This window comes from Protobothrops mucrosquamatus, unplaced genomic scaffold (assembly GCF_001527695.2).
Source record: "Protobothrops mucrosquamatus isolate PMUCROS unplaced genomic scaffold, P.Mucros_1.0 scaffold_74, whole genome shotgun sequence".
Taxonomy (NCBI): domain Eukaryota; kingdom Metazoa; phylum Chordata; class Lepidosauria; order Squamata; family Viperidae; genus Protobothrops; species Protobothrops mucrosquamatus.
In genome coordinates, this window is record NW_015386150.1 from 223,335 (window position 1) to 249,511 (window position 26,177).

At 39.7% G+C, this 26,177-nt stretch overlaps 1 protein-coding gene across 2 annotated transcripts in view; it reads right to left on the reverse strand.

Annotated features, from left to right (window-relative positions):
* Positions 1–13,672, reverse strand: part of NEDD4L (NEDD4 like E3 ubiquitin protein ligase) — an 83,775-nt gene extending 70,103 nt beyond the window's left edge. For both annotated transcript variants that reach the window (XM_015813787.1, XM_015813780.1), the window contains exons 1-4: positions 13,628–13,672; positions 8,905–8,966; positions 8,698–8,797; positions 7,108–7,274 (exon numbers count right to left, since the gene is read on the reverse strand). In XM_015813787.1, coding sequence (XP_015669273.1) covers positions 7,108–7,274; positions 8,698–8,797; positions 8,905–8,951 — 314 coding nt within the window. In that variant the 5' untranslated portion in view covers positions 8,952–8,966; positions 13,628–13,672. The remainder of the gene's footprint in view (positions 1–7,107; positions 7,275–8,697; positions 8,798–8,904; positions 8,967–13,627) is intronic.
* Positions 13,673–26,177: the final 12,505 nt, after the last annotated feature.

Genomic DNA, 26,177 nt, shown 5'->3' on the forward strand with positions numbered 1-26,177 from the left:
ATGACCACTGCAGCATCTCCATGGTCACAGGATTTACATTCGGATGCTTGACAACTGACTCACATTTATGACAGTGTCATGTGATCTCCTTTTGCAACCTTCTGACAAGCAAAGTCAATGGGGAAGCCAGATTCACTTAACAACCGTGTTGCTAACTTAAAGACTGCAGTGATTCACTAAACAAATGTGGTGAGAAAAGTCTTAAAATGGGGCAACACTCAGTTAGCAAATTTCTAACTTAGCCACATAAAGTTTGGGCTCAATTGTGGTCGTAATTTGAGGACTACCTCTACTGTATAGGCACATGTATTTATGATAGGTGTAGCATCCTGGAGTCATCTGATTGCGATTTGTGGCCTTCCCAGGTGACTTCTGACAAGTTGAACTCCTTTAACAACTGTGCGATTCACTCAGCAACCTCAGTGATTCGCTTAACCACTATGGCAAAAAGGTCATAAAATCGAGCACAACTCACTTAACAATCGCTTTGCTTAGCAATAGAAATTCTGGTACCAATTGTGGTTGCAAGGCAAAGACTACTGCACTGAGTGTGGGCTGAGATCTTAGATCAGTAGTGGTGAACCTATGGCACGCGTGCCAGAGGTGGCACTCGGAGCACTCAGAGCCATTGCCCCAGCCCCGCCTCCCCCCGCAACCCCCTCATCAGCAGCCTGCCCGGAGAGGCTCCCCCCGGCACGGCCCACACGGAGTAGCGCAGCCAAGCACATGGCAGCTGAGAAGCAGGGGCAAGACTCTGCCCTCGTGCCCCATCATGTGCAGATGATGCTGCGGGGTGCGGGCAGAGGGCGTGGCCGCCATGACGCTGCAAGGCTTCCTGGGCGATCTGTGGTGAGTGGCCCTGCGAGCGGGCGGAGCAAAGTGCAGAGCGGGGGCGGGCCAGTTTTTGGGCACTCGGTCTCTAAAAGGTTCGCCATCACTGTCTTAGATGAAGTCTGCAGAAGAAGAATAACTGCTATTCAGAACTTCCTTTTAAACTTCATTTATCACTATGGACTTGTGACTGGTCCTCGCGTTTATGAGCATCCCCACAGTCACGTGGTCAAAATTTGAGTGTTTGGCAACCAGCTTGTATTTAGAATGGTGGAGGCCTAGGGGGAATCACACGATCATCATTTGTTACTTTTCCAGACAGCTTTGAATGAGCAAAGTCAATGGGGAAAGCCAGTTTCATTTAATGACCCTCTGATTCACTTAACAACTGCAGTCATTTGCTTAACTGTGGGGGAAAAAAGGTGTAAAATCAGTTAGCAACGGAAGCCTTGTTTAGCAATGGAAAGTCTGGTCCCAATTGTCGTAAGTCAAGGATTACCTTTATGTTATGGGTGCTTTTCTTAGGTTAAAACTACACGTTTTCTTACGTGCTGCAAATGCTACATTGTGTGACATTGATATTAGAGGGAATAGGTGTTTTTTTTAAGTGTACCTATTTAGAGAGACTGTGATTCATACATCTGGAAGCACTGGTTCATCATAAAGATGGTTTCTTGAGTTAATTGCGCAGTTCACATCTAAGGTTACCTCATTATCTGTAGCACTGCAAACTCAAAGAACTGTGTTTACATCTAGAGCTAAGCTAGCCTTTCCTAAGCTGCTGGATCTCTAGAGCTATGGAGTTCTTCTTCTACCCTTTGTTGTTGCAGTTATTGATTAATCAATTTACACATTTGCAAGCTGTTTACAGATTCTGGGCAGCTTACTCTGAATGACAGAACATCGTGTATAAAATATAGAGTATTTCATGCATAATTTAACAAGACTAATATTAACCTTGATAATTAAGGCAACTGTCATTTTAATATGCCCCATATTAGAGAAGGCTGCGCTCCATGAAAACTAAAGCAAGGCGCATTTGTACAAACAATGTGTCCAGACAAGGCCTCTAAGCACCAGGACTGAAAGATGCACTGAGGTTGTCAATGTCTCTGGCCCATATTAATGCTCAGGGAGGAGGGGAGGGGAGGAGAATAATGGCCTATTGTTCTGTGCATGCCTATTAATGCTCTATGGAACAATTATCTTTCCTATAAGAAATCTGACCTCAGTTAACAGGATAATACATTTCCAGGCAGGGCATTCCAAATTTTATGACTGCTGAGTGCCATTTGCTTTACCCTTGGCTTTGGTTCTGGCCAAACAAATGTTGAACATAATTTATACCATTTGGCTGGGATTAGAACTGACAGAAGAAATGGAAATGTATAGAATAAGAAGGCTGTTATTATCTGGGCAGGGTTACAGGTAATCCTCGACTTACAACTACAACTGAATCCAAAATTTCTGTCGCTAAGTGAGACATTTGTTAAGTGAATTTTGCCCCATTTTACAACCGTTTCTTTTGTTTACCAAAGTTGTTAAGTGAATCATTGCAGTTGCTAAGCTAGTAACGTGGTTCTTAAGAGAATCTGGCTTCCCCACTGACATTGCTTGTTAGAAAGTTGCCAACATGACCTCTGGACACTGCGATCAATATAAATATGAGCTAGTTGCCAAATGTCTGAGTTTTGATCACATGACCATGGGGACGCTGCAATGGGGATAAGTGTGAAAAACAGTCACGTAAGTCACTTTTTCAGTGTTGTTTAACTTTGAACGGTCACTAAATGAACTGTTGTAAGTCGAGGACTATCTGCACTTTATTGAGTTAGTATTGTTTTATTGTAAACTGCCTTGAAAGTTAGTGGTCAGGACAAAAGACATCAATTTACCATAACCAAATTAATGCTGGGAATTCTTAAAAAGAAAGGCTTTTAGTTCAGACCCATGCAGTGGTGTTTTTAGGTTTTGAAACAGGTCATTACAGACGCATCCAGAATAAAGATAGTATGTTCCACATTCTAAATATGCCATGAAGGAAGAATTTCCATAGGAATAGGGAATGAAGAATTGAATGTCTACGGAAATTGTCAATCATCCAGGTCATGGTTGTCCCAAAGGAGATTTTTTAAAAACAAAGTGGCTGCTCAGTCCAGTTACCTTTTGGAAAAGCACCTTTGGGAGAAGAATTGAAAGATAAACCTAATTGAAAACTATTGTCCTACAACAGGAATGAGCAATCTGTAGCCCTTTTTTATTCTCTTTTTTGTGCAGCCTTCAGTCAAATTTCAAAACAGAGATCCATCCATTTGCTTTTTCTGCACAGAAAGAGACACTGAAGAAATTAAAAAAGAAAAGGAAGTTTCAGGAAAGCATTTGATCCTTGTTTCTATCCCATCCACAACCTTCAGGGTTCATTCCCCCCCCCAATTTACTCTGGAGAAAATCTGCCCTAAGTAATAGCATTATTTCTACTGTGAACACATGCTACATATTCTCTTTCTCTCTCAAGGAAAAAAAGACCATCACTTACTGAATCTATTATCAGCAATATTATAATGGAGACAACTCCCAAATACAGCAATAAAATGTGACAAATCTTTACAACAGCAAGAGCAGGCATCCATCCTAGAGGGATAATTACCTCCTCATTTTACAGTTTCACAGCCCCGAAGACTTCTGAGAACTAATCAATACAGCAAAGCAGACTACATTTTATGGAATTAAATTGGAATGTTGACAGGAAGCCCGTTATAAAGCAATTCTGTAATTAAGGCTGAGGATCAGTCTTTTGGAAATGCAGCCAACATCCCAGAATGGTCCTTTCTTCCAAAGAGTGCAAAATCTGACTTAAAAAATCCAGATCACAGAACATTTAAAAAACACTGTTTTAAGACAATGTATATTTATGAGCATGCTATGTAGCAGATGCATTGATTTCCAGTATAACTCAGGTCTAAGTAGCATTTAAATTATGGAGCCTTACCCCCAAACATAATAGATTTAACAGTCCAATAATAATGCATCCCTACTCAGGGGTAAACCCGACTGGACTAAAATAAATTTAACCCTGAAGAGTTTTTCAGATTAGAGCCTGCAAAAATCTCAATAAACCTTAATAATTTAACTGAGCTTTGAATTAGGTGGCAAATCACAAAAAGAAAAGAAAGGAAATAAAATAAAATAAAGTATAAAAGAGAGACATTGTATGAAAAAATATTAGGACATTAGACTTTTATTATAACTTTTTTTAAACTATCATGCTTCATAATAAGTAAATTACAAGTTAGGTCCCTTGCTTTATAAATTAATAAGATTTTAATAATAATAATAAAGTTGGAAGGGACCTTGGCGGTCATCTAGTCCAACCCCCTGCTCAGGCAGGAAACTCTATACCAGGGATAGGCAACCTTGGCTCTTTTATGACTCGTGGACTTCAATTCCCAGAATTCCTGAGCCAGCAATGCTGGCTCAGGAATTCTGGGAGTTGAAGTCCATGAGTCATAAAAGAGCCAAGGTTGCCTACCTCTGCTCTATACCATTTCGGACAAATGGCTGTCCAGTCTCTTCTTAAAAACATCCAGTGTTGGAGCATTCACCGCTTCTGGAGGCAGGCTGTTCCACTGGTTAATTGTTCTAACTGTCAGGAAGTTTCTCCTTAGTTCTAGGTCAGTGATGGCGAACCTTTTAGAGACCAAGTGCCCAAACTGCAACCCAAAACCCATCGTTGGGTGCCGGGTGGGTGCATCGTCGGGTGCCGGGTGGGTGTGGCCCATTGGGTGGGTGTGGCCCATTGGGTGGGCGTGGCTGCGGTGGTAACAGCAGACTGGGTGGGACTAAAAAGTTCAATCAATTCCAACTTTGCAAGATCTTTTTTTTTCCCGCAAGAAGTTGAAATTGACTGATTGAGTGAACCTTTTTTTTTTTGCACACGGCGGCGGAGGCCTAAAGCGAAAAGGTTTTATAAAACCCAGCTGAAGGCCTAGGACTGGGGCGACGACGTGCGTGCCCACAGAGAGGGCTCTGAGTGCCGCCTCTGGCACCCGTGCCATAGGTTCGCCACCACTGTTCTAGGTTGCTTCTCTCCTTGATTAGTTTCCATCTGTTGCTTCTTGTCCTGCCGCCCTCAGGTGCTTTGGAAAATAGCTTGACTCCTTCTTCATTGTGGCAGCCCCTGAGATATTGGAACACTGCTATCATGTCCCCCTTCATCCTTCTCTTCGTTAAACTAGACATACCCAATTCCAGCAACTTATTTTAACTATTTGAAGATCTAAGGAGCTTGCATGTGGCTCACGGAGGCTCTCTCCACATCTTCCGGGCATGCTCAGAAAAAGCGAAGAGATACTCAAATAGATGAATAGAGCCTTTAAGAAGACACAGTACATCATAATCATAAAAGAGCCGTGGTGGCCCAGTGGTTAGAATGCAGTATTGCAGACTAATTCTGCCCACTGCCAGGAGTTCAGTCGTGACAGGCTCAAGGTTGACTTAGCCTTCCATGTTTCAGAGGTCAGTAAAATGAGATCGCTGGGGGCAATATGCTGACTCTGTAAACAGCTTAGAGAGGGCTGTAAAGCACTGTGAAGTAGTATATAAGTCTATGTGCTATTGCTGTAACTGCAAGCAGATCTTTGAGAGACTCCTCTGAAACGCCCTTCCAGATTTAGGCAGTTTGCATAGCCTAAACCAGGGGTAGGAAACCTTGGCTCTTTTATGACTCGTGGACTTCAACTCCCAGAAATCCTGAGCCAATTCTGGGAGTTGAAGTCCACGAGTCATAAAAGAGCCAAGATTGCCTACCCCTGGCCTAAACAAACATAGCCTGACATAACCTGTAATTGCAAAATTGAACAGTGTGAACCGAAAAAACCCACCCTTTAAAAATTGTAATTTTAAAAAAAAAAGGCACTACATGAGCTTGCTGTAGCCACATTACTATTATAGGTTAATTCATTAATTGCAGCAGAATGTTTGTAAACAATGCTACCATTATTAGAGATAGGATTTTAAGCCAAGTGACAGATTAAGACCATTTTACCTAGCTTAATAAATCAATATTATCAAAGAGCCTTTCCACATACACCACTCTTTCACACTTCCCATCATTGTTGAAGACATCAAACTGGAAAGTCTCTAATGGTTTCCTGTTTTGTCTGAACTGTATGAGTACCTGTGATGGAGCAAGCCAGGAAGATAAACCAACCATTGTTTCCCAATCTGGTGAAACAGGAAGCTGAGGTTACTTAGAAGTCTGGTTTCTGTCATATAACAGAAGGAGGGCAAATCTGTAGGCAGATGTCTACAAATAAGACATATGCCCATAACACGTTTCCTCCTTCCGTTGCATGACAAAAATCAGGCCAAGTTATTAAGTTTAGACTATTTATTTGTTGTTTAGTCTGCCTTTATGTTGGTTAATTTAGGACAGAACACATACTTAACGTTCCCATGTTGTTGTTTCCCCTACAACAGGGGTAGGCAACCTTGGCTCTTTTATGACTCGTGGACTTCAACTCCCAGAATTCCTGAGCCAGCCATGCTGAGGGGAAAGGGAGAGGTTTCCAAGCTGAGCCATGCTGGCTCAGGAATTCTGGGAATTGAAGTCCACAAATCATAAAAGAGCCAAGGTTGCCTACTCCTGCCCTATAACAACAGCCTTGTGAGGTAGATTGGGCTGAGAGAGAGTGACTGGCCTAAAGTCACCAAGTTGACTTTCATGTCTAAAGGAGCACTAGAACTCACAGTTTCCTGATTTTGGGGCCAACGTCTTCATCACTATACCAAGCTGGCTCTCAATTAGAGAGTTTGCAATAATATATTTGTATCTATTTATGTCTACCAGCAGCAATCCCATTTCAGAATATGGGGCTTAAAAGAAATCTTGGTTAGATGAAATCAAACTTCCAACATTTTCAATCATAATGAGCCACTGAAGAAAACCCACAATCATAATATGAAATAAATGCGAGCACATGTTTATCCTAATATGATTCTTTGGGGTTTATTGCCTATGACCACAGAGATTCCATTTGCTGATAAACCTGCTCTTCAAGATTAGCCTTTTAGATTATTGTTTCTCAACCTTAGCAATTTTAAGATGTATGGACTTCAACTCCCAGAATTCTCCAGCCAGCATGGGAGAATTCAGTTTTGGGAGTTGAAGTTCATACTTTTTAAAATCGCTGAGCGTGAGAAACGCTGCTTTACATCAATTGGCATATTATATACTACAACAGTAAAGTTATATGCAATGTTCAAACAGGAACTTACATCAAACTTGGCCGATGCCACTGTGTCGTTCTGTTATTATGATTGACATAGTAGGTGCGCCCAAGGTTGTCCACTTTCTCTTCCCACCCAGGAGGTAAGGGAGGTGGGGGTAATTCTTCCTGGCGCTGAGGGGGGGAATCTCCCGAGTCGACTACTTCCCAGCCATGCTTTAAAGAGGACAAATTAAAAAGCTACATTTAAAGCCTGAAAGCCTTTATGTGTGCAATTATCATTTATAAACAATGGAAAGAACCTTTCCTTTACTCCATTTCCGATAATCACATTAATCTAAAAGGAAGATGAGCCAGAATTTAAGACGATCCTTCAAAAAAGGAAAATGGTCAGAAAAAGCACATTAAGATGACATTCTCGAGTGTGAAAGATAAACTATTCGACAAAATATCTATTCTACTTTTCAGAGTCAATTGCATTAAATTTATAACACTTATACAGCAAACCATTTGTCTACAAACTGAACAAGATCTCACTTTGGTGAAAGCAAGGATAAAGAACAGAGCTTCCGTCCATAAATCTAAGACAGTGATAAAAAAAGAACATGTTAAAGAAAGTGTTTCTGTAAGTGCACATTCAGAGATGTGACTGCCGGGAATTTCAGAAATGCCAAATTTTCAAATCCCTGGGAGGAACATGAATTGAGTCAGGAAACAAACTGGTAGCTGTTGCCTATACTACAGAGCATCTTTAAAGTGGAAGACAGGGTGCAGTTTCCTAGTCATCTTAATCACCTTTGAAAGCAGTCTCATGCAGAGCAGATTAAAGTATGCATGGGGTTACTAGAGATCAAGTTGGAGTCAGCATTTACATACAAACACTTATATTTGGAGTATATTACGACATTAAGCTCTGGAGAGTAGTAGAGTTGCTCCCAGCAACCTAACACTGCTAATCAGAATAACAATTCAGTTCTGAAACACGATGCTGGAAGGAATGCATGCTTGCTTGGTATCCTGGAAGAAGAATTCATTCAACCATGTTTGAAAAACAATGCTTCATGCTAAAGGCTTGTATATAAAGGTTAAGATAGTTCAGATCTGAATTATTCATCCTGATGATAATAAAAATAAACTTATTCTGCTTGCAAGGCTGATTTGGTCTAAACTGTGATGTACTGAGGGGGCTATATCTACCATGGTCCTGCTTTACCACCTTCTGAAGTCACAGTAGTCCACATATTGTAGTAAGATACTGGAGGCTTCTTCAGTTTTAGCAGTGTAATTCCTGACTGTGACCTAACTAGGAGACCTGAAAAGTAGTAGGCTAATCCTCTAAACAAGGGTCCTCAACCCCCTCCAGGAACTGAGCCACGCAAGTGAGCCAAGTCCAATCTGCGCATGCAAGGGATCCAGGCAGTGCACAAAACCACACCCTCCCCTGTCTGTAGAAAAATCCATCCTCCATGGAACCGGTCTCTGGTGCCCAAAAAGTTGGGGGGGGGAGTGCTGCTCTAGACCAATGTTTCTTAACTCTAATGCCTTTAAAATGTGTGGACTTCAACACTCAGAATTCCTCAGCCAGCAATAATCCAGTCAACTTTGGGGGAAAAAAGACACATATGTCCAAAAGGCTTACCTCCGAATCTTCTCTCTGATCATTGTCATCCTCTTGACCACCGTTTTTTGGCATGTAAGCCATCTTCAGCCTCAAAAATCCTTTTACTCGAGATTTGTGACTATGGAAGGAAAAAAAGCCATTGTAAATATAGTTGTGATTTAGAATACTTGCTGGAGCTAGATAAGCACTTTAAACAAAAAAAAAAGTATACAAAAAAGATCTCACCTTCTTGGTCTAAGAAGGAAATCTTTAAACGTATAAGGTCTTTCCATAGTTGGGTCTTCAGTCTATTGGTGTAATAAGAATAGCAAATAATTAATGCTGAAGGGCAGACACCTAAATATCCTGGTGATAATAAAGTTACAAAAATCTTAAATGATAATTAATTAGAAGTGCTTTTTCGGCATGGGCAGTAGTTCCATAACTGAGCATTTCCACTAGGTGTCACCCTCAACGCCATTAATTGCTCAGAACCAACTATCACAATCTTTGTGTAAAAAACATGGGGACTGGGGAGATAAAGAAACACATTGTTGAGTAACAATTGCTATAAAATTACATGTGCAGGCATCTATTCAGACTTTCTCTTTAACTATTACTTGGGATCAAAAAACACATTTAACCATGTATGGTCCAGGAGGCTATAGTCAGTTAATTCTAAATAATATACTAATAATAAAGGATTACAAACCACAATGGCTAATTTTACATGTTGCAGTTTGTCAAGTGAAAATACACTCTTCACAAAACAAGTTCACTACCTCTACTACCTAAAAAGTATCCTGGAGGAAATTTGAAAAATATTGTCTGAAGAACTTGAGGTGGATGCTCCAATTCTGGACCCTGAATGGTCATTGCTCAACGGCCTCTAAAGTTCAATCCCTCACATCTTCACACAGGTTTGGAAAAGGACACTGTCTGAAAATGGGGGAAACTGTTTCTAATATTGCTGAACAGTTGAACGAGTATTTTTTTATCAAGTATAAATCCATTATCTTACATTCTTTCCCATTACCACCTGACTCTCCTATAACAGATTTTTCTCATAAATCTTGCTTTTAATAATCTTCAGACAGTTATTATTTGTGAACGAGCTGTGATAATGTTACGACTCAGAGATGTAATCTTTAGAATGGAAAGACTTTTGCATGTTTCTTCAATAACTCAACATGTTCAAGCAATTCGCTAACAGTTTAAAGCAGAGATCTGAGGATTGATTACAGTCTTCCCAAACAATTCACATAAAAGTACTGGGGGATATTATGTCTATGGGAAAAAGATGCATTGCTTTCATGTGGAAAAGGAGAACGAAATGGAGAACAGTCATTCTGGTTTTAATACTGAAGAAAGCCATTTCAGAATGAAACAAATGCATTAGAAGAAGTTACTCAAGGGGTACCTAATACATATTACAACACTGTTTCTAAAGGTGTTAAAGAAAAGGGTATTACGAAATATTTCAGATTTAAGTTTGCAAAACAGTTTACAATTCCATACCTAAATTATCAGTATTTGGACAGGTGTCAAATTAAATAAATATAAATAACAACAGAGCTCTTTCTATTTGAATAAAGAACTTGTTACTTAAAGGTACATTTACAGTGCACTGATTTTCTATCTGAACTGGTACTTCCGGATAGGGTTATATCTACAATTATTATAATTCCCTAGGAGTTTAGGTGATGGAAGGTTGATTTGAAGATAGACCAGAAATTAAACACAGAAACCCCAAACTACAGTATATCTATCCATCCCTAAAAATAATAGAACAATCAGGACATTTCCCCAACATTATTACCAAATTGTAATATTTAAAATGACAAGAGAAAATATTTAAACAGCTGAATGGTTAGAAGCTGTATTAACGATCTTTAATTTTCATTTGTTTCACATATGAACAAATACAAATCAACTTCAAGTTTTGCTCTGGACTCCAGTCCTCGTTTTGGAGTGCAGGAAGGGAAATGTTGCACATCCTTGAATTCTGGTGACATGGTATGTTGAAAACGGCAGCACCTCTTCAAATAATACAGTCTCAGTTGCAAAAGGATTGAAACAACGCTTAGCTTCACACTCCTATAAGTAACATTTGGACAGCAAATGCCTTAACATGCTGCAGCAAATGACAATTATATAAAGAGCACTTTCTGAAGGATGGGATGACTTATCATTATTGTTAATCATCATGCTGGTGACAGGACCTGCTGAGATAATGATTTTAAAACTCAGAAAATGTGATTGGAAGAATATCAAGGAAAATGTAAAAAGGAGAGAGAAGTAAAATGTAAAAAATAAACCTCAAAGTAGAAAAAAAAAAAAACCCCGAATGGTTCCATCTTTGTTTTGTGCACCAGTGCAATTACAGGCCAATGTCAGAACAATAAATGAGATTAAAATTGCAATGCACTCTGTATGGTTAACAGTAATGATTAATGATAGGAATAAAGAGATGAATCCTGGTTAAAGAAATTGGAAAGGTCTTGGGGTAATGTTGTAAAATTTTAATATAGATAGTTAACTCCAAAATGAAACTGCATAGACACGTCTTTAAAACTTCCAGTACTTAAGGAAATCGACTAGAACAGCTGCAGCAAAGACATACTAAATTCCCAGACAAAGATGAATTTATACGACTCAGGACACCAATGAAAGTGTTAAAACAGTCTAGAATTGTTCTTCTTTTTCACTCATTACCAACTGCGAGTCTCAGCAAAAACTTGGACTCTTTCCTGATCCAATATTTTAGTTGTCTGTTTAATACCCAAAATTTAATATCCAAAGATTTCTTTATCAATCTACTTGGCACTGATTCCTTCCCTAAAGGAGAACAATAGATTTTCTTTCCATTATGACATGATACAGTTTCATTTGTGAGGAAAAATGCCTTTCAGAACTGGATTTGTATGTTATATGCAGGGGCCAGCAAAAATGTATATATATTCTTTCTGGTTCTTTCAAATACCTATGCAGACATACGTCTTGCATTTGTTGCTGAGAAGCATGTGCAGTTAAAATTTTGCCATGTAACAGAGAAGCATAATTTATTCTACACCCCTCTGGAAATTAGATATTTACTTCTTTACTGGACCACCCCAACTTTCAGCCTCTTAGGGAACTATAATACTCAAGGCAAACACAAATCTACTGGAAAAAAACAGCTGACAAAGCTGAAAGTAGCAAATTAATTCCTACAGAACAGCTGCCTGGCAAGTAATGAAAAGTCTCCATCTAGTCTGTTATTTAGACTGTATGGTAATACAGTCCTTGAAATCCACTATCAAGCCTCTTCCTTGACCACCAACTCCTCATAGGTTCCTGTTTTTTTCCCATATCAGGAAGATGGAAAAGGAGGCATCTAGGTAAGGATAGATCAGAAGGGGCCAATCTAACTTTCTACCACGATTCAAGGAAAAATTTACACAAGCCCTTTTCTGAGGATTAAATACATGATATTTAGATTAAGATGCAATCAATAAATCTGATACTGGTGGGAAAAAAGCACTCTGGATTTTTTCTGTCTGCAACAATTTGTCTTCTTAGTAACCTGCTGGAACTTGCTAGCCAAAATCTGTAATTACCAGCATGAGGTGGGAAACGTCCAAAATAATTCTCCACAATTTATTTTCAGTGGAACAAATTCCATTTTTAGACATGCATTATTTAGCATCATTACTGATTGGTATTATATAAATGAATGAATGCACATTTGAATTGGATGCAAATTTAACAATTTGGCATTGGATACCACATGCTGGAATAAGAGGAAATTACTATTATCATCTATCCATCCCTACAAAGCAGATAACAGATATGTGCTCATAGCTGCGTTCGGTGGATTCATTTTTTTTTCCTTTAAAAGCTGAACAAAGTAAAGAAATTGTTTCATACTGAGTTACCAACTCTAATCATGTAAAAAGTTGTATTTAGTGCTGGTTATTCTGATAATGAGAAATGCCTGATAGTGGAGCAGAAAGAACAGCATATGAATAATGTGACATTTTTTGCTCAGTATAAGTTGTGTATAACTGTTAAATAAGCCTATAAAATTAGCCTACAACTTATTCAAGTTTAAATAAAAATGATCTTCTGTATACCTATGAAAACATTAAAGTACTGCAGTTTTGGCAGGCGGGAACAGTCAAATCCCCATGTGAAAAGTTCAATTAACTATTTTATTGCTCATGCCTATAATACAGGAATTTTCTCAGACTGGCAGTTTGTATCCGAGCCAGACTTATTTAAGGTTCAACAGCATTCAATGGGTGATGGTGGTGGTGGTGGCGGATCTTGCCCTCTTGTGCCTATATAGAGATTCTAGACTAATTCCCACTTGACTCCTTCCCCGGCTCGGCCAGTCTCTCTCCTACAAATTTAGACAATGGATTTTGTCATTTTAAAAGTCCATCATAAATCATAATTGGGATAGAGAATGATATTCCCATTTGACTACATAGTAACAATAGTTATGGAACATCTAGAGATACTTAATATTTACAAATTCTTGAATTCCACTACTTTTTAGAATAAACCATGGTGCCGCATTGAATCCAAACCCATATAAATGCCAGTCAAAATGTCAGAATGAGCATTTAGATGTCTACAGGCAGCCCTCACTTAATGACTGAACCATTCAAAGTTACAACAGTGCTGAAAAAATAACTTTATCACAGGTCCTCACATTTATGACCATCACATTTAAGATGCATGGACTTAACTTCCAGAATTTCCCAGCCAGCGTGCATGCTGGCTGGGGAATTCTGGGAGTTGAAGTCCATGCATCTTAAACTTGTCATGGTCGAGAAATCCTGATCTACAAGGTGAACCCTGTGGATGTCTAATGAATAACAGTAAGTATCTTACAAATCCTGCCTACTTTTGATTTAGAATTAGATCACTCTTGAATTAACTTCTACAAAATAGAGAGGATAAAGCACTAAAAAGTTCTTACTGGAAGATGATTAAGTGGCACATCCACTTGACCCAGAAAGTCGTCTCTGGTCTGTTAACAAAATAGAGAAAAGATTTAGAATAATTTGTTATTAAATCAGTATAGTCATTGACATTAATTTCAAATCAGTTTTTGAAGCCATTTTAAATTATACTTTAATTATTGTACACTTTAAAGTTGTGGCTTTGTCAGAGAATTCAGTTACATGTATTTCATATAATGTTTTTGTCCTTGAGCAGCCTGAATAAACATAACCAGAGACAGACCCTAAACATTTTATCTCCCCCCCCCCGCCTTAATTTCAAGCTAGTCACAAAAAAAGCTGCAGAACTGAATGTTGGAGGTAGATGAAGTCACCTGATCATTTTATCTTCCTTATACATTTCAAAACAGACATTCTATTTTTTAATGATAACATTTGATAAAAAGAACAGAAAAAACAGTAATGTTTATTATACATATGTACAATGCACACTCCAGGGTGTTTCCAATGATTATTAGGATTTTCATGCTGGGAAAAGCAAGATATTCTGTCTGAAAAGATTAAGGTCTCATTTAAGTATTATTGGACACTCTCACTTCCTTTATATGCTATCTTCTCTGTTTGCTACAGTAGACAGATCTAACTCACATATGGAAAGCACCAAGCAATTTCTACAGATAAAAGAAGAAGAAGAAGAAGAAGAAGAAGAAGAAGAAGAAGAAGAAGAAGAAGAAGAAGAAGAAGAAGAAGAAGAAGAAGAAGAAGAAGAAGAAGAAGAAGAAGAAGAAGAAGAAGAAGAAGAAGAAGAAGAAGAAGAAGAAGAAGAAGAAGAAGAAGAAGAAAGAGATGCTATACAGAGAGAAATTAATGTGTGTACAGTATATCTGAAACCCAAGGACACTGCATCAAAGTTTGGGTCCCATTAACTTAATATTTCTTTCCTGCGAAGATCTCCCCAACAAGAATCTTCTAGAGATGTCAAGAAAATAGCAGAGCATGAAAAATGAGCTCTGCTATTTAGTTACAGCCCATTCATGCTTGACAGTAAACTCTGGATTGGTAATGCCAGGGCTGGCCTCCCAGTGGGCAGTTTGAGGCAAACGCCTCCCCCCCCCCAAAAAACAGATGTTCTAGGAGTGGCAAAACCAATCTCCTAGTTACTTTTAATCCCTTTGCTAATGTTTACAGATATAGCTGGATTGTATCTATTGCTCAGATACAGAGAAGACTCTAGTCTATAAACACTATTGAAATTAAACCAACTGCCAGTCAGTCCAATGCTAATGCTGATTGGATATGGACAGCAAGAGGCTTGCAATGCTGATTGGATATGGACAGCAAGAGGCTTGCAATAATACTATGGCCTTTCTCCACATGCATCTAAATATGGATAAAATATGTCCTCAACTTCTTCCTGCCATCCAGTGGTGGACCGGCTTCTGGACCAACTTTAGATCTGGAAGTAGAGTCTACTTCTCCTAGGGTAAGTTTCAACCAGTTATGAAAGGATGGCTTGACACTTTCCCTCTTAAAATCTATATGAAGCCACTGGATGATTCATTAGCATGGGATGCAGCTGATGATACCACCCAGTTATACACTGCTACCCTGTCCCGGTATCTGGAGGCTGTAGGTCTTTGGTGAGGAAAAACAGCTTCTTTAGCTTTTAGGGCTTCCTGGATCCAAGGATTTTCCATCTCTGGTTCTGATTAGGATTGTATTCCCACAGAAACAACTAAAAATAGCTTTTATTGTCACTTTGAATGTACACTAATCGGCATACATTAGAATGAAATTTCGTTGCATTCAGCTCTCAAAGGGTCACCATCTCTGATATACACTACATAAATATGACAAAAATAAATAAATAAATACAGAATTATGCATATACCCACATATATTGTATGGCGCAGAGAAACAACAGTCTAGTTTGGGTTATGAATGGCGAGAAAAACGAATCTTGCGAGTTTACCAGATGGATGGCATAGGGCAGCGGTGGCGAACCTATGGTACGGGTTCCAGAGGCGGCACTCAGAGCCCTCTCTGTGGGCATACGCACTGTCGCCCCAGTCCTAGGCCTTCAGCTGGGTTTTATAAAACCTTTTCACTTTAGGCCTCCGCTGCCATGTACCCCCCCAAAAAAAGGTTCAGTCAATTTCAACTTCTCGCGGGGGAAAAAAAGATCTTGCAAAGTTGGAATTGATTGATCTTTTTAGTCCCACCCAGTCTGCCGTTACCACCGCAGCCATGCCCACCCAATGGGCCATGCCCACCAAATTGGCCACACCCACCCGGCACTCGACAATGCATACGTGGGTTTTGGGTTGCAGTTTGGGCACTCGGTCTCTAAAAGGTTTGCCATCACTGGCATAGGGAACAAAGCTATTACAGAATCGGGTAGTCCTGCTAGAAATACTTTGAAACCTCCTGCCAGAGAGGAGCAACAGAAACAGACTGTAAAGTGGGTGTGTGAGGTCTCCAACAATGCTTTGAGCTCTAAGCACATAGCGCTTATTAACAGCATCCTGAATACCAGGAAACGAGCTTCCTATGATCTTCTCGGCTGTCCTCACCACTCTCTGTATGGACTTTCTATCTGAGGCACTGTTGCCACCAAAGCAGACAGTGATGCAGTTTGTTAAAATGCTCTCAATCGTGTCTCTGTAAAAAGTGGCCAGGACAGAAGGAGAGAGATGTGCCCTCCTCATCCGACACAGGAAATGTAGATGCTGGTATGCATGCTTCACTAAGGATGAGGTGTGGAGAAACCAATTCAGATTGTTAGTTATCTGCACCCCCAGATACTTAATACTGTTGACCACCTCTACAGCTGCATCCTTGATACTGAGCGGAGTAAGACTATGCCAGCTGGTATGCAAATCAGGTGTATTCCTGGACTCATGGCTACAAAAGAGCAAGTGGCAGCTGTGACCAGGAGAGCTAGGAACACTTTTACATTGTCCATGAATTGTGCCCTTTCCTGGGACAAAGAGCACTGCACGCGGTCACTCGTGCCTTGGTCCCATGGTCTGTACACCTATTGTAATGTAATGTACATGGGCTACCCTGGAAGAACATCTGAAAATTGCAAATGGTTCAAATTGTAGTGGTATGGACCGTTATGAATGCTTCCTGTTCACTCATGTTACGTCTTTACTAGGTGAGTTGCACTGACTAGCTCCCAATGGACTTCTGGGTGCAATTCATGGCATGGATCCTGGATCTTTGAAGGACCACATCTCTCTCTGGATCTTTCCATTTGCCTTATAAAATCTAGAGAGAGGAGCATGCTTTGACCTGTCAATTAAAAATGCCACCTTTCTATCTGTGAATCAGCTGTCCAGAAGATTTGTTTGACAGTGGGATTAACTTGGGGAAAAACAAAACAAAGCATCCAGCAGCTGATCACTGGAGCTGCCAGGTAAAAATGAGAGAACCTCTCCACTTTACTAAGAAGATTCTTCTTTCTATGGATCAGCTGTCAGGTTTGGGGAGATATCAGATTCTGCAAATAACTAACCTGCAAGACTAGCCATTCCCCCCCCCCCAAATTTATGCCCGAGTTACAACAGTCTTGTGATCGGTAAATGGCTTTTCATGCTGTTAACAGAAAGCAGAAAGCTTTTACCAATGATTTTGCCTGCCTTGTCTTGCGTCTCCAAATTCATAACACCATTACCCAGCAGCATGGCAGAATGGGGGCTATACTCACAAGACAGGAATCACACGTCAGCATAAAAAACCTATTTCGGGATAGTTTTCTGCCTGCTCAAGAACGACTGGGAAGCATTTTAACTAAGACCCAAAGAAAGGCCTGTAGATAGTATTTATTTTAAAATAAAGAAGAACAGAGAATCCATTTCTAACATCTGAGAATATTTCAGGAAGGAGATACAAAGATGCTGCAACACAGAATTCTGCATAGCTATTATAAATAATCTCTCTATTCCCATCTGGAAACCTGAAAACTTGCAATCTCAGCAGCACAAATTCAAAACCCAAGAGGCGTTTCACTTTGCAAACAGATGTCCATAATGCAATTAATATCAACAAAGGCTGATAGAGCATCATGTCACAAAAATGTTTATTCTCACACGCTTTAGAAAACTGACATTTTGCTTGTTCGTATGTTTACATTTTTGTTAAACGCGATGAGTATATTTTTAAATACAGGTCTTTTTTTTCACATTACAGAAAATTATACATGTCTATGTAACTGGAATTCAGATTTGCCAAATACTATAGGACAGAGTTAGTACAAAGCATTGGAAACATATAGTGTAAGCTAACATGCTCCACACTCCATTAAATCTTAATTTGTTTGGTTTGGATTTAATGTGATGTGTGAACTCCTCATTAGGACTTAGCACCCACGCAAACATGTTGAGGTTTGCTTAAAAGATCACAGAAATAATTCTGGCTTATGTTATTCATGGGTGCAGCCAGAGTTTTATAATCTTAAAATGCATGTCAGCTTCACCTTACATATGCACTGAAAATAACAACATATACATTAGTTAGCCTATTTTTTAAACTAGAAAATCTGAAAAAGTCTTCTTGAACAATTTGGAGTAGGATTTCCCACTTTAATTTTTTTTAGATTTTCCATTTTTATTTTGCTCCTGAATAAGGATTCTGTGCACTTTTGTATGTCCATGTATACTTCTCCTAATTCTGTCATTTCCTATTATGGAAGGATCTCTTAAAGACCTACACTCATACACAGAGAAACCTCACCACACACAAAGAAACTTCCCAAAGCTGTGAACCATCCCACTGGTGTTATCTGCATGATTAATGAAAACAGAATAAACCATGTTAATGGCCCAAGGCCACTCTTTTTGGCCTTTAATTTGCATCACTGATGTATCCCTTGATAAAAGTAGATTTTGAAACCATTTAAATTGCTATCTTCTTATAATAAGAATTAGGCTGGAAACTACCCCTAACAGCTATCGTATTTCATACTCAGCATGATGTCCATAACTTCAAGCTTCCCAACTGTGAACACATTCAAACCTGCCACTATGAATAATTTGAGAATGCAAACAGTGATTAATCTTCATATACCATGTTGGAATTAAAGCCAGATTTAATATAAGCCAGACTTATTTTATCCATTATTTGTTGAACAGCTACAGTGGACTGGTTTAACATAATCCTAAGAGCTCCTTCACTTGTCAGCTTGTAATGGTGTAAAGACTTCCTGTAGCCTTGTGTCTAGGAGATAGCCTAACAGTGTTGCCTTAAAACTTCATGTTACATTCCATCTGTGGTGTATTTCCTATTTTTATGCTTCCTGTATAATGAAGAGCAATCTTAATGTGGACTGGAATCATGGATTACCAACTGGTTGAAATATACTTTCCTTCCTTAGCTTCTTTGATTCAAGAATTTCCCTATCTCCTATCCCATATAGGTATATGCAGGAATCAAAACAATTCCCATGCCTGATTGGATTCTATATATGTTAGCAAAAACTTCCTAACCATTAGAACAATTTGACACTGGAATCAATTACCAAGCTAGGCAAGAACTCCACTTTGTTAGAATTGCTCCGGGAGAGGATGAACATTCAATCTGTTGTGGATATTTTAAACTGGATTCTTGCACTGAGTGGGGTTGACTCCAATAACCTCAATGACCCTTTCAATTCTGATACCTGAGGAAGAGGGAGAAGGAAGGAAGGAAGGAAATCTAATTCACTTTAATTGGCAAGATATTTTGAGCTATTTCTTCTGTCCTTCTACATTTATATTCCCATTTTCCTCTTTTTCTTTTCTTCTACTTTCTACCTTTTCACCTACCTCACTTCATATAAACTGTATGGAATATGTTTTTTTCTCCTTATATTGTTTTAAATGCTGCTTTTAAAGGTCATGAACATTGATGTAATACAGTGAATGTAAACAGAAGCTACAAACCATGTTGGTTCATGTATCGCCCCAGGCTAGTTACTGTTTGCTACAAGATATTCTGAATTCTGCTTGGTACATTCATGGGGACTGTAGAGATTCTGGCTGACCTAGAAAGCCAAACAGGGGCCAATTTGGTTAAGGTTTGGATGGGGAAATCATCTGGGAAATTAGGTACCATACATAGTAGGTCAGGAAGCCAGGAAAGGGGAAAAAAAACAGAATAAAGCAACGACAATTCATTTGTATATCACACCAGGAAAACTGCCTGGATGTATCTGTATAAGTCAGTGGTGGCGAACCTATGGCACGGGTGCCAGAGGCGGCACTCAGAGCCCTCTCTGTGGGCACGGATGCTGTCGCCCCAGTCCTAGGCCTTCAGCTGGGTTTTATAAAACCTTTTCGCTTTAGGCCTCCGCCACCATGTGCAAAAAAAAAAAAAAAAAAAGGTTCAATCAGTCAATTTCAACTTCTCACAGGAAAAAAAAGATCTTGCAAAGTTGGAATTGATTGATTGAACTTTTTAGTCCCACCCAGTCTGCCGTTACCACTGCAGCCACGCCCACCCAATGGGCCACACCCACCCAATGGGCCACACCCACCCGGCACCCGACGATGCATAAGTGGGTTTTGGGTTGCGGTTTGGGCACTCGGTCTCTAAAAGGTTCGCCATCACTGGTATAAGTCATCAGGAATCATGCTCGACTTGAAAATGATTATACATTCTTTAGGTCTAAATGTATCATTGACTGCCTAAATTAAACTCTGCTTCTCCATTCTAAATAAAAACTAAAATTAGACCTTCTGTAGTTTGGCTAGGACATTCACATTCCACAGCCGTGTCCATATGTAGCTCCCCAAAGAGTGCCTCCCAGGTCTTCCAGGGAGGATGTGGCAGTCCACCATCGATGGACCATTGCTTTGGGAGCTTGATGTGATGTGCCAGAATAGGGCTGATTGTTTGGACATGACTGCCTCGATGAGATGTGTCCAGTTTCTCATGGCTTCCTTTTTCTTGCATGCCAGCAGTTGTTTAGAGCATCTTTTCTGTTGGAGAAGATCCTGTGAAGCTGTCGTTGTATTGGATATATAGGCCTGGTAGGTTGTACCAAGAGCAATTTTGGCCTCATCACAAACTGACAATTAGACCTTGGCTTCTGATGTACTCAATTATTATGTCAAAGCAGAAACTTCCCATTATTACCTAGCTAAGAAAAAATGAACTGATTTAAATTTCAGTTTGCTTATTCCGATAAATTGAATTAAGGGGAGAGAAAAATATGGTCAGCGACACCTAAATTAAAGTGTGGGGTACAGATCATGGATGGTCAGTTGAGGTCCATGAAGCGCTTGACTGTGGCATCCCCACATTCACAGGGCAGAGCCTACTTGGAACCTCAGCCCTGGTTTCTCCTGTACCTTGACAGTCTACTGTAGAGCACCTTCTCAGTGATTTAGTTCCCACCTCCCCATATGTTCCTTGGTTGGTTAGTTCACAAGAATGAAATGACAGGTTCACTATGATATAACACAAGGAATCTCCTCCCAAATTTGTTTAATGAATGTTTTGGGTAGTGTTTTTATCATATTGACCACGGGAAGCAGTCCATGAGTTATTTCATCCTTATCAGAATCATCTCCTAATTATGCATATCTGGTGAATCCCAATAAGGATAGCAAATATAGTGATGTATATCGAAAAGAGGAACTGATGTCTGGTGCATGAGCTGAAATAGGACAGGGCAGGGTAAGATATGATGATTTGCTAATGGTAATCCAGTAAGTTTAATAAGCTAGAAATAAAACATCAGGGCTTTCAGTTTCAAATTCAGTCCTTCATTAAGTCTACTACTTTGGATATATTGCTGTATGGCTACTGAGTCTTCAGCAACACACACTGCAAAAATTAAGGCTGTAATCCATTATAGTTATTTAACATTGAGTTCAAGTTAGTAGATTAAAACTTTCATCTGAGTAACTGTTCACAAGATTGTGCTACACAGCATGAAGATATTAACCAGCCAAAATAATTGCTGCTTTCCAAGAAAAAAAATAGCTCATATTCTGCAAAAATAAAATTACAACTTTTAAATCCTCTGACCTGTTCCTTCTAAGACTATATATTGATATTGTTTCTCCAAATACAGTGTAACTGCTTGTTAGGTCACACTAAAGGGATTCTTCTCATTAATCAGAAATATTTGTCACCTTTGTCTATATACTGCACAAATCACACATCACAAATCAATGCACAAATCAAGTCGTCATAACCTCGGATAACTTACATTCTTGTAGCTATTTTTAAGGTGCTAAAATGTTGTTAATGTCTCCTTCCACCTCAAGTTATCACCTAAATTATTGATGCTAGTACATATGCAGGGGTGTCTGAGAGAGGGGTCTATGTGAAGACTATGCTGAGACCTCTTCAAGTCCAATGTAAACTATAATAACTCTTAAATGCCATGAGACTTTCAACAGTGACAAACGAAGAAAAAACAACTATTTGTAGCGTGTACTGTACACTATACAGATAGTTTTAAACTTACAATCACAATTGAGCCCAACATTTCTGTTGCTAAGAAAGACAGTTATTGAGTTTTGTCCCATTTTATGACCTTTCTTGCCACAATTGTTAAGTGAATCACTGCAGTTGTTAAGTTAGTAACACAGTTGTTAATGAATCTGATTTCCCCATTGACTTTGCTTGTCAGAAGGTCGCAAAATGTGGGCACATGCAACTGTCATAAATATATCCAAGTTGCCAAGCATCCAAATTTTGATCATGTAACCAAGGGGATGCTATAAGGTCGTAAGTGTGAAAACTGGTCCTAAGTCACTTTTTTTCAAAGCTGTTGTAACTTTGAATAGTCATTAAATGAACAGTTGTAAGTTGAGGACTATCTGTACTGTCAGACTAACCATATCTTCAGAAAATCATTGCTGTAATTTTAACATGCTGCTTCTCTGTAGTTTATTCATGTAAATTCATGTACTTAGTCTAAGGGAGTTGCAGAAAACAGCAACACATATTTAAAAGTGGAATAAAATATATCCTGCTTTTGATCCCTGACAGGTTTTTCCCCATTGCTAAGTTAAGTGTTCTCCACTCATCCTTGAGTTGTATCATTGTAGCAAATTTTATCAAAATGAAATACTTATTTATTTAATTTATTTATAAAATTTATAGGCCTCCCATTTTACCTCAAGGTATTTTGCTGTCCCCAGTGCCAATCCTTATCCTGCTTCTATTGCCTTTGTTCTCCATTGCCATCAGTCAATTGACTAACCTCTGTCTGAGGTAATGGCCAGCAGACTTTAATAGATTTGCCTCACTTTGAGTTTGCCTTTGGATAGTGTTGGAATAAAGAAGAAAACACCACCTTAACACCATTACAGCTATAGATGTCTTAAGCCTGTCTCATTCAAGCCTTGTGAATAAATGTAGCATTTTGTGGACTCAGCAGAAAACAGCTGTTTAGGGCTTTCTAGGCAACTATCTACAACAAACCTTTGTGTTAAATGAAAAAGGGTTAACAATATGTTTACTTCTAACCAAAAACAGAAAGTTGGATTTTCACCTCAAACAACTGCCAGAACTATGTATTAGGTGATTGATAATTAATAAATAATAATAATAATGATGATGATGATGATGATGATGATGATGATGATGATGATGATGATGATGATGATAAAGTTGGAAGGGACCTTGGAGGTCATCTAGTCCAACCCCCTGCTCAGGCAGGAAACCCTATACCATTTCGGACAAATGGCTGTCCAGTTTCTTCTTAAAAACTTCCAGTGTTGGAGCATTCACCGCTTCTGGAGGCAGGTTGNTATTTTTAAGGTGCTAAAATGTTGTTAATGTCTCCTTCCACCTCAAGTTATCACCTAAATTATTGATGCTAGTACATATGCAGGGGTGTCTGAGAGAGGGGTCTATGTGAAGACTATGCTGAGACCTCTTCAAGTCCAATGTAAACTATAATAACTCTTAAATGCCATGAGACTTTCAACAGTGACAAACGAAGAAAAAGCAACTATTTGTAGAGTGTACTGTACAGTATACAGGTAGTCTTAAACTTACAATCACAATTGAGCCCAACATTTCTGTTGCTAAGCAAGACAGTTATTGAGTTTGCTCCCATTTTATGACCTTTCTTGCCACAATTGTTAAGTAAATCACTGCAGTTAAGTTAGTAACACAGTTGTTAATGAATCTGATTTCCCCATTTGCTTGTCAGAAGGTCGCAAAATGTGGGCATATGCAACTGTCATAACTACATCCAAGTTGCCAAGCATCCAAATTTTGATCATGTAACCAAGGGGATGCTATAAGGTCGTAAGTGTGAAAACTGGTCATAAGTCACTTTTTTTCAAAGCTGTTGTAACTTTGAATAGTCATTAAATGAACAGTTGTAAGTTGAGGACTATCTGTACTGTCAGACTAACCATATCTTCAGAAAATCATTGCTGTAATTTTAACATGCTGCTTCTCTGTAGTTTATTCATGTAAATTCATGTACTTAGTTTAATGGAGTTGCAGAAAACAGCAACACATATTTAAAAGTGGAATAAAATATATCCCGCTTTTGATCCCTGACAGGTTTTCCCCCATTGCTAAGTTAAGTGTTCTCCACTCATCCTTGAGTTGTATCATTGTAGCAAATTTTATCAAAATGAAATACTTATTTATTTAATTTATTTATAAAATTTATAGGCCTCCCATTTTACCTCAAGGTATTTTGCTGTCCCCAATGCCAATCCTTATCCTACTTCTATTGCCTTTGTTCTCCATTGCCATCAGTCAACTGACTAACCTCTGTCTGAGGTAATGGCCAGCAGACTTTAATAGATTTGCCTCACTTTGAGTTTGCCTTTGGATAGTGTTGGAATAAAGAAGAAAACACCACCTTAACACCGCTACAGCTATAGATGTCTTAAGGCTGTCTCATTCAAGTCTTGTGAATAAAGGTAGAATTTTGTGGACTCAGCAGAAAACAGCTGGTTAGGGTTTGCTAGGCAACTGATTACAACAAATCTTTGTGTTAAATGAAAAAGGGTTAACAATATGTTTACTTCTAACCAAAAGCAGAAAGTTGGATTTTCACCTCAAACAACTGCCAGAGCTATGTATTAGGTGATTGATAATTAATAAATAATAATAATAATGATGATGATGATGATGATATGATGATAAAGTTGGAAGGGACCTTGGAGGTCATCTAGTCCAACCCCCTGCTCAGGCAGGAAACCCTATACCATTTCGGACAAATGGCTGTCCAGTTTCTTCTTGAAAACTTTCAGTGTTGGAGCATTCATCGCTTCTGGAGGCAGGTTGTTCCACTGGTTAATTGTTCTAACTGTCAGGAAGTTTCTCCTTAGTTCTAGATTGCTTCTCGCTTTGGTTGGTTGACTGAAGCATTGCCTCTCCTTTCAAATAAGTGTATTTGAACATTACCCTAATGTATAATTAAGCAATTTATGGCCTTTTGACATCAGTTGAGAAGGCTCAAACCATTTTCCCCACACCATCTTTGCTGAAGGATTGTTTTCTGAAGGTAAATTGCAATTTTGGAGAAGATTCTGAAGAATTGTCTGTTACTGCCTTTACATGTGTAGCGTGATCCCCTCAGAGGCTGCCAAAGCCCAGGCCCTCCTAGCCCCCCCTTCAGTTAAGCTCAGCAGCTGCGCTCTCAAGGCGTTGATAGAATGTCCTTTTTAGCGGGAACTCATGCGGACTGAAGGGGTGGCAGGTTCTCGTTGTCAAAGGGGTTTACAGGAACAAAGATGACCAACCCCTAGCCACAGCAGTCAGTGTGTGACAATGTTTATCAATTCCCTAGCAGTTGTGACAATAATAGTCAATGGCTTGTAGCAGCCGCTTGGGAAAACAGGGGGGGAGGCTCTCCGGCTCCAGGTAGCACAGAAAGCATGAGCGAAGATAGTCAGCACTCCGCAGCGACGCCCCGCGAGGGCAGCTCCCCACAATGTCTACAGCTTGTACAGGTGATAATGATCAAAAGTTCGGATGGCTGCTGGTCTCCGAAACAGTAGCGACCAGCCTCTCCTTCTTTTCTGTCGGCACTCGTAGTCCCAGGTCTCTCTATGCCAAATTCCCCCCCTTCCTTTCTAGTTAAAACCTGAATTTAAAACCCCACCAAGCTTTCCCTCTTCTCACTCTCACTCTTCCCTTCGCTCGGGATATCCCCCTGTGAAAGAAAGCAATAAAACTCCGCTTTCTCGCGCTCTCTCTCTTTCCCTCTATTTCAGAGGAAAAGAAACACACAAAACCCCAAACTCTTCTTCGGCTTCACCTGGTCTCTCCCCGACAACAACCACCCCACTCCCCTTTCTTTCCTTCCGCCCGATCCATGCCTGCCTGCCGTGCCCAAACCGGCAGCAGCTGTCCAAGCTTCCTACTTCCCTCTCTCCAGCCAGGCTCCCGCACTGTGCCTTGCGCACAGTCACTCATGCTCTTGTCACCTCCCGCCTGGACTACTGTAATGCTCTCTACATGGGGCTCCCCTTGAGGAGCACTCGGAGGCTCCAGTTGGTCCAGAATGCGGCCGCGCGGGCGGTGATGGGAGCGACTCGTCGCTCCCATGTAACGCCGCTGCTGCGCGAGCTGCACTGGCTGCCTGTGGCCTTC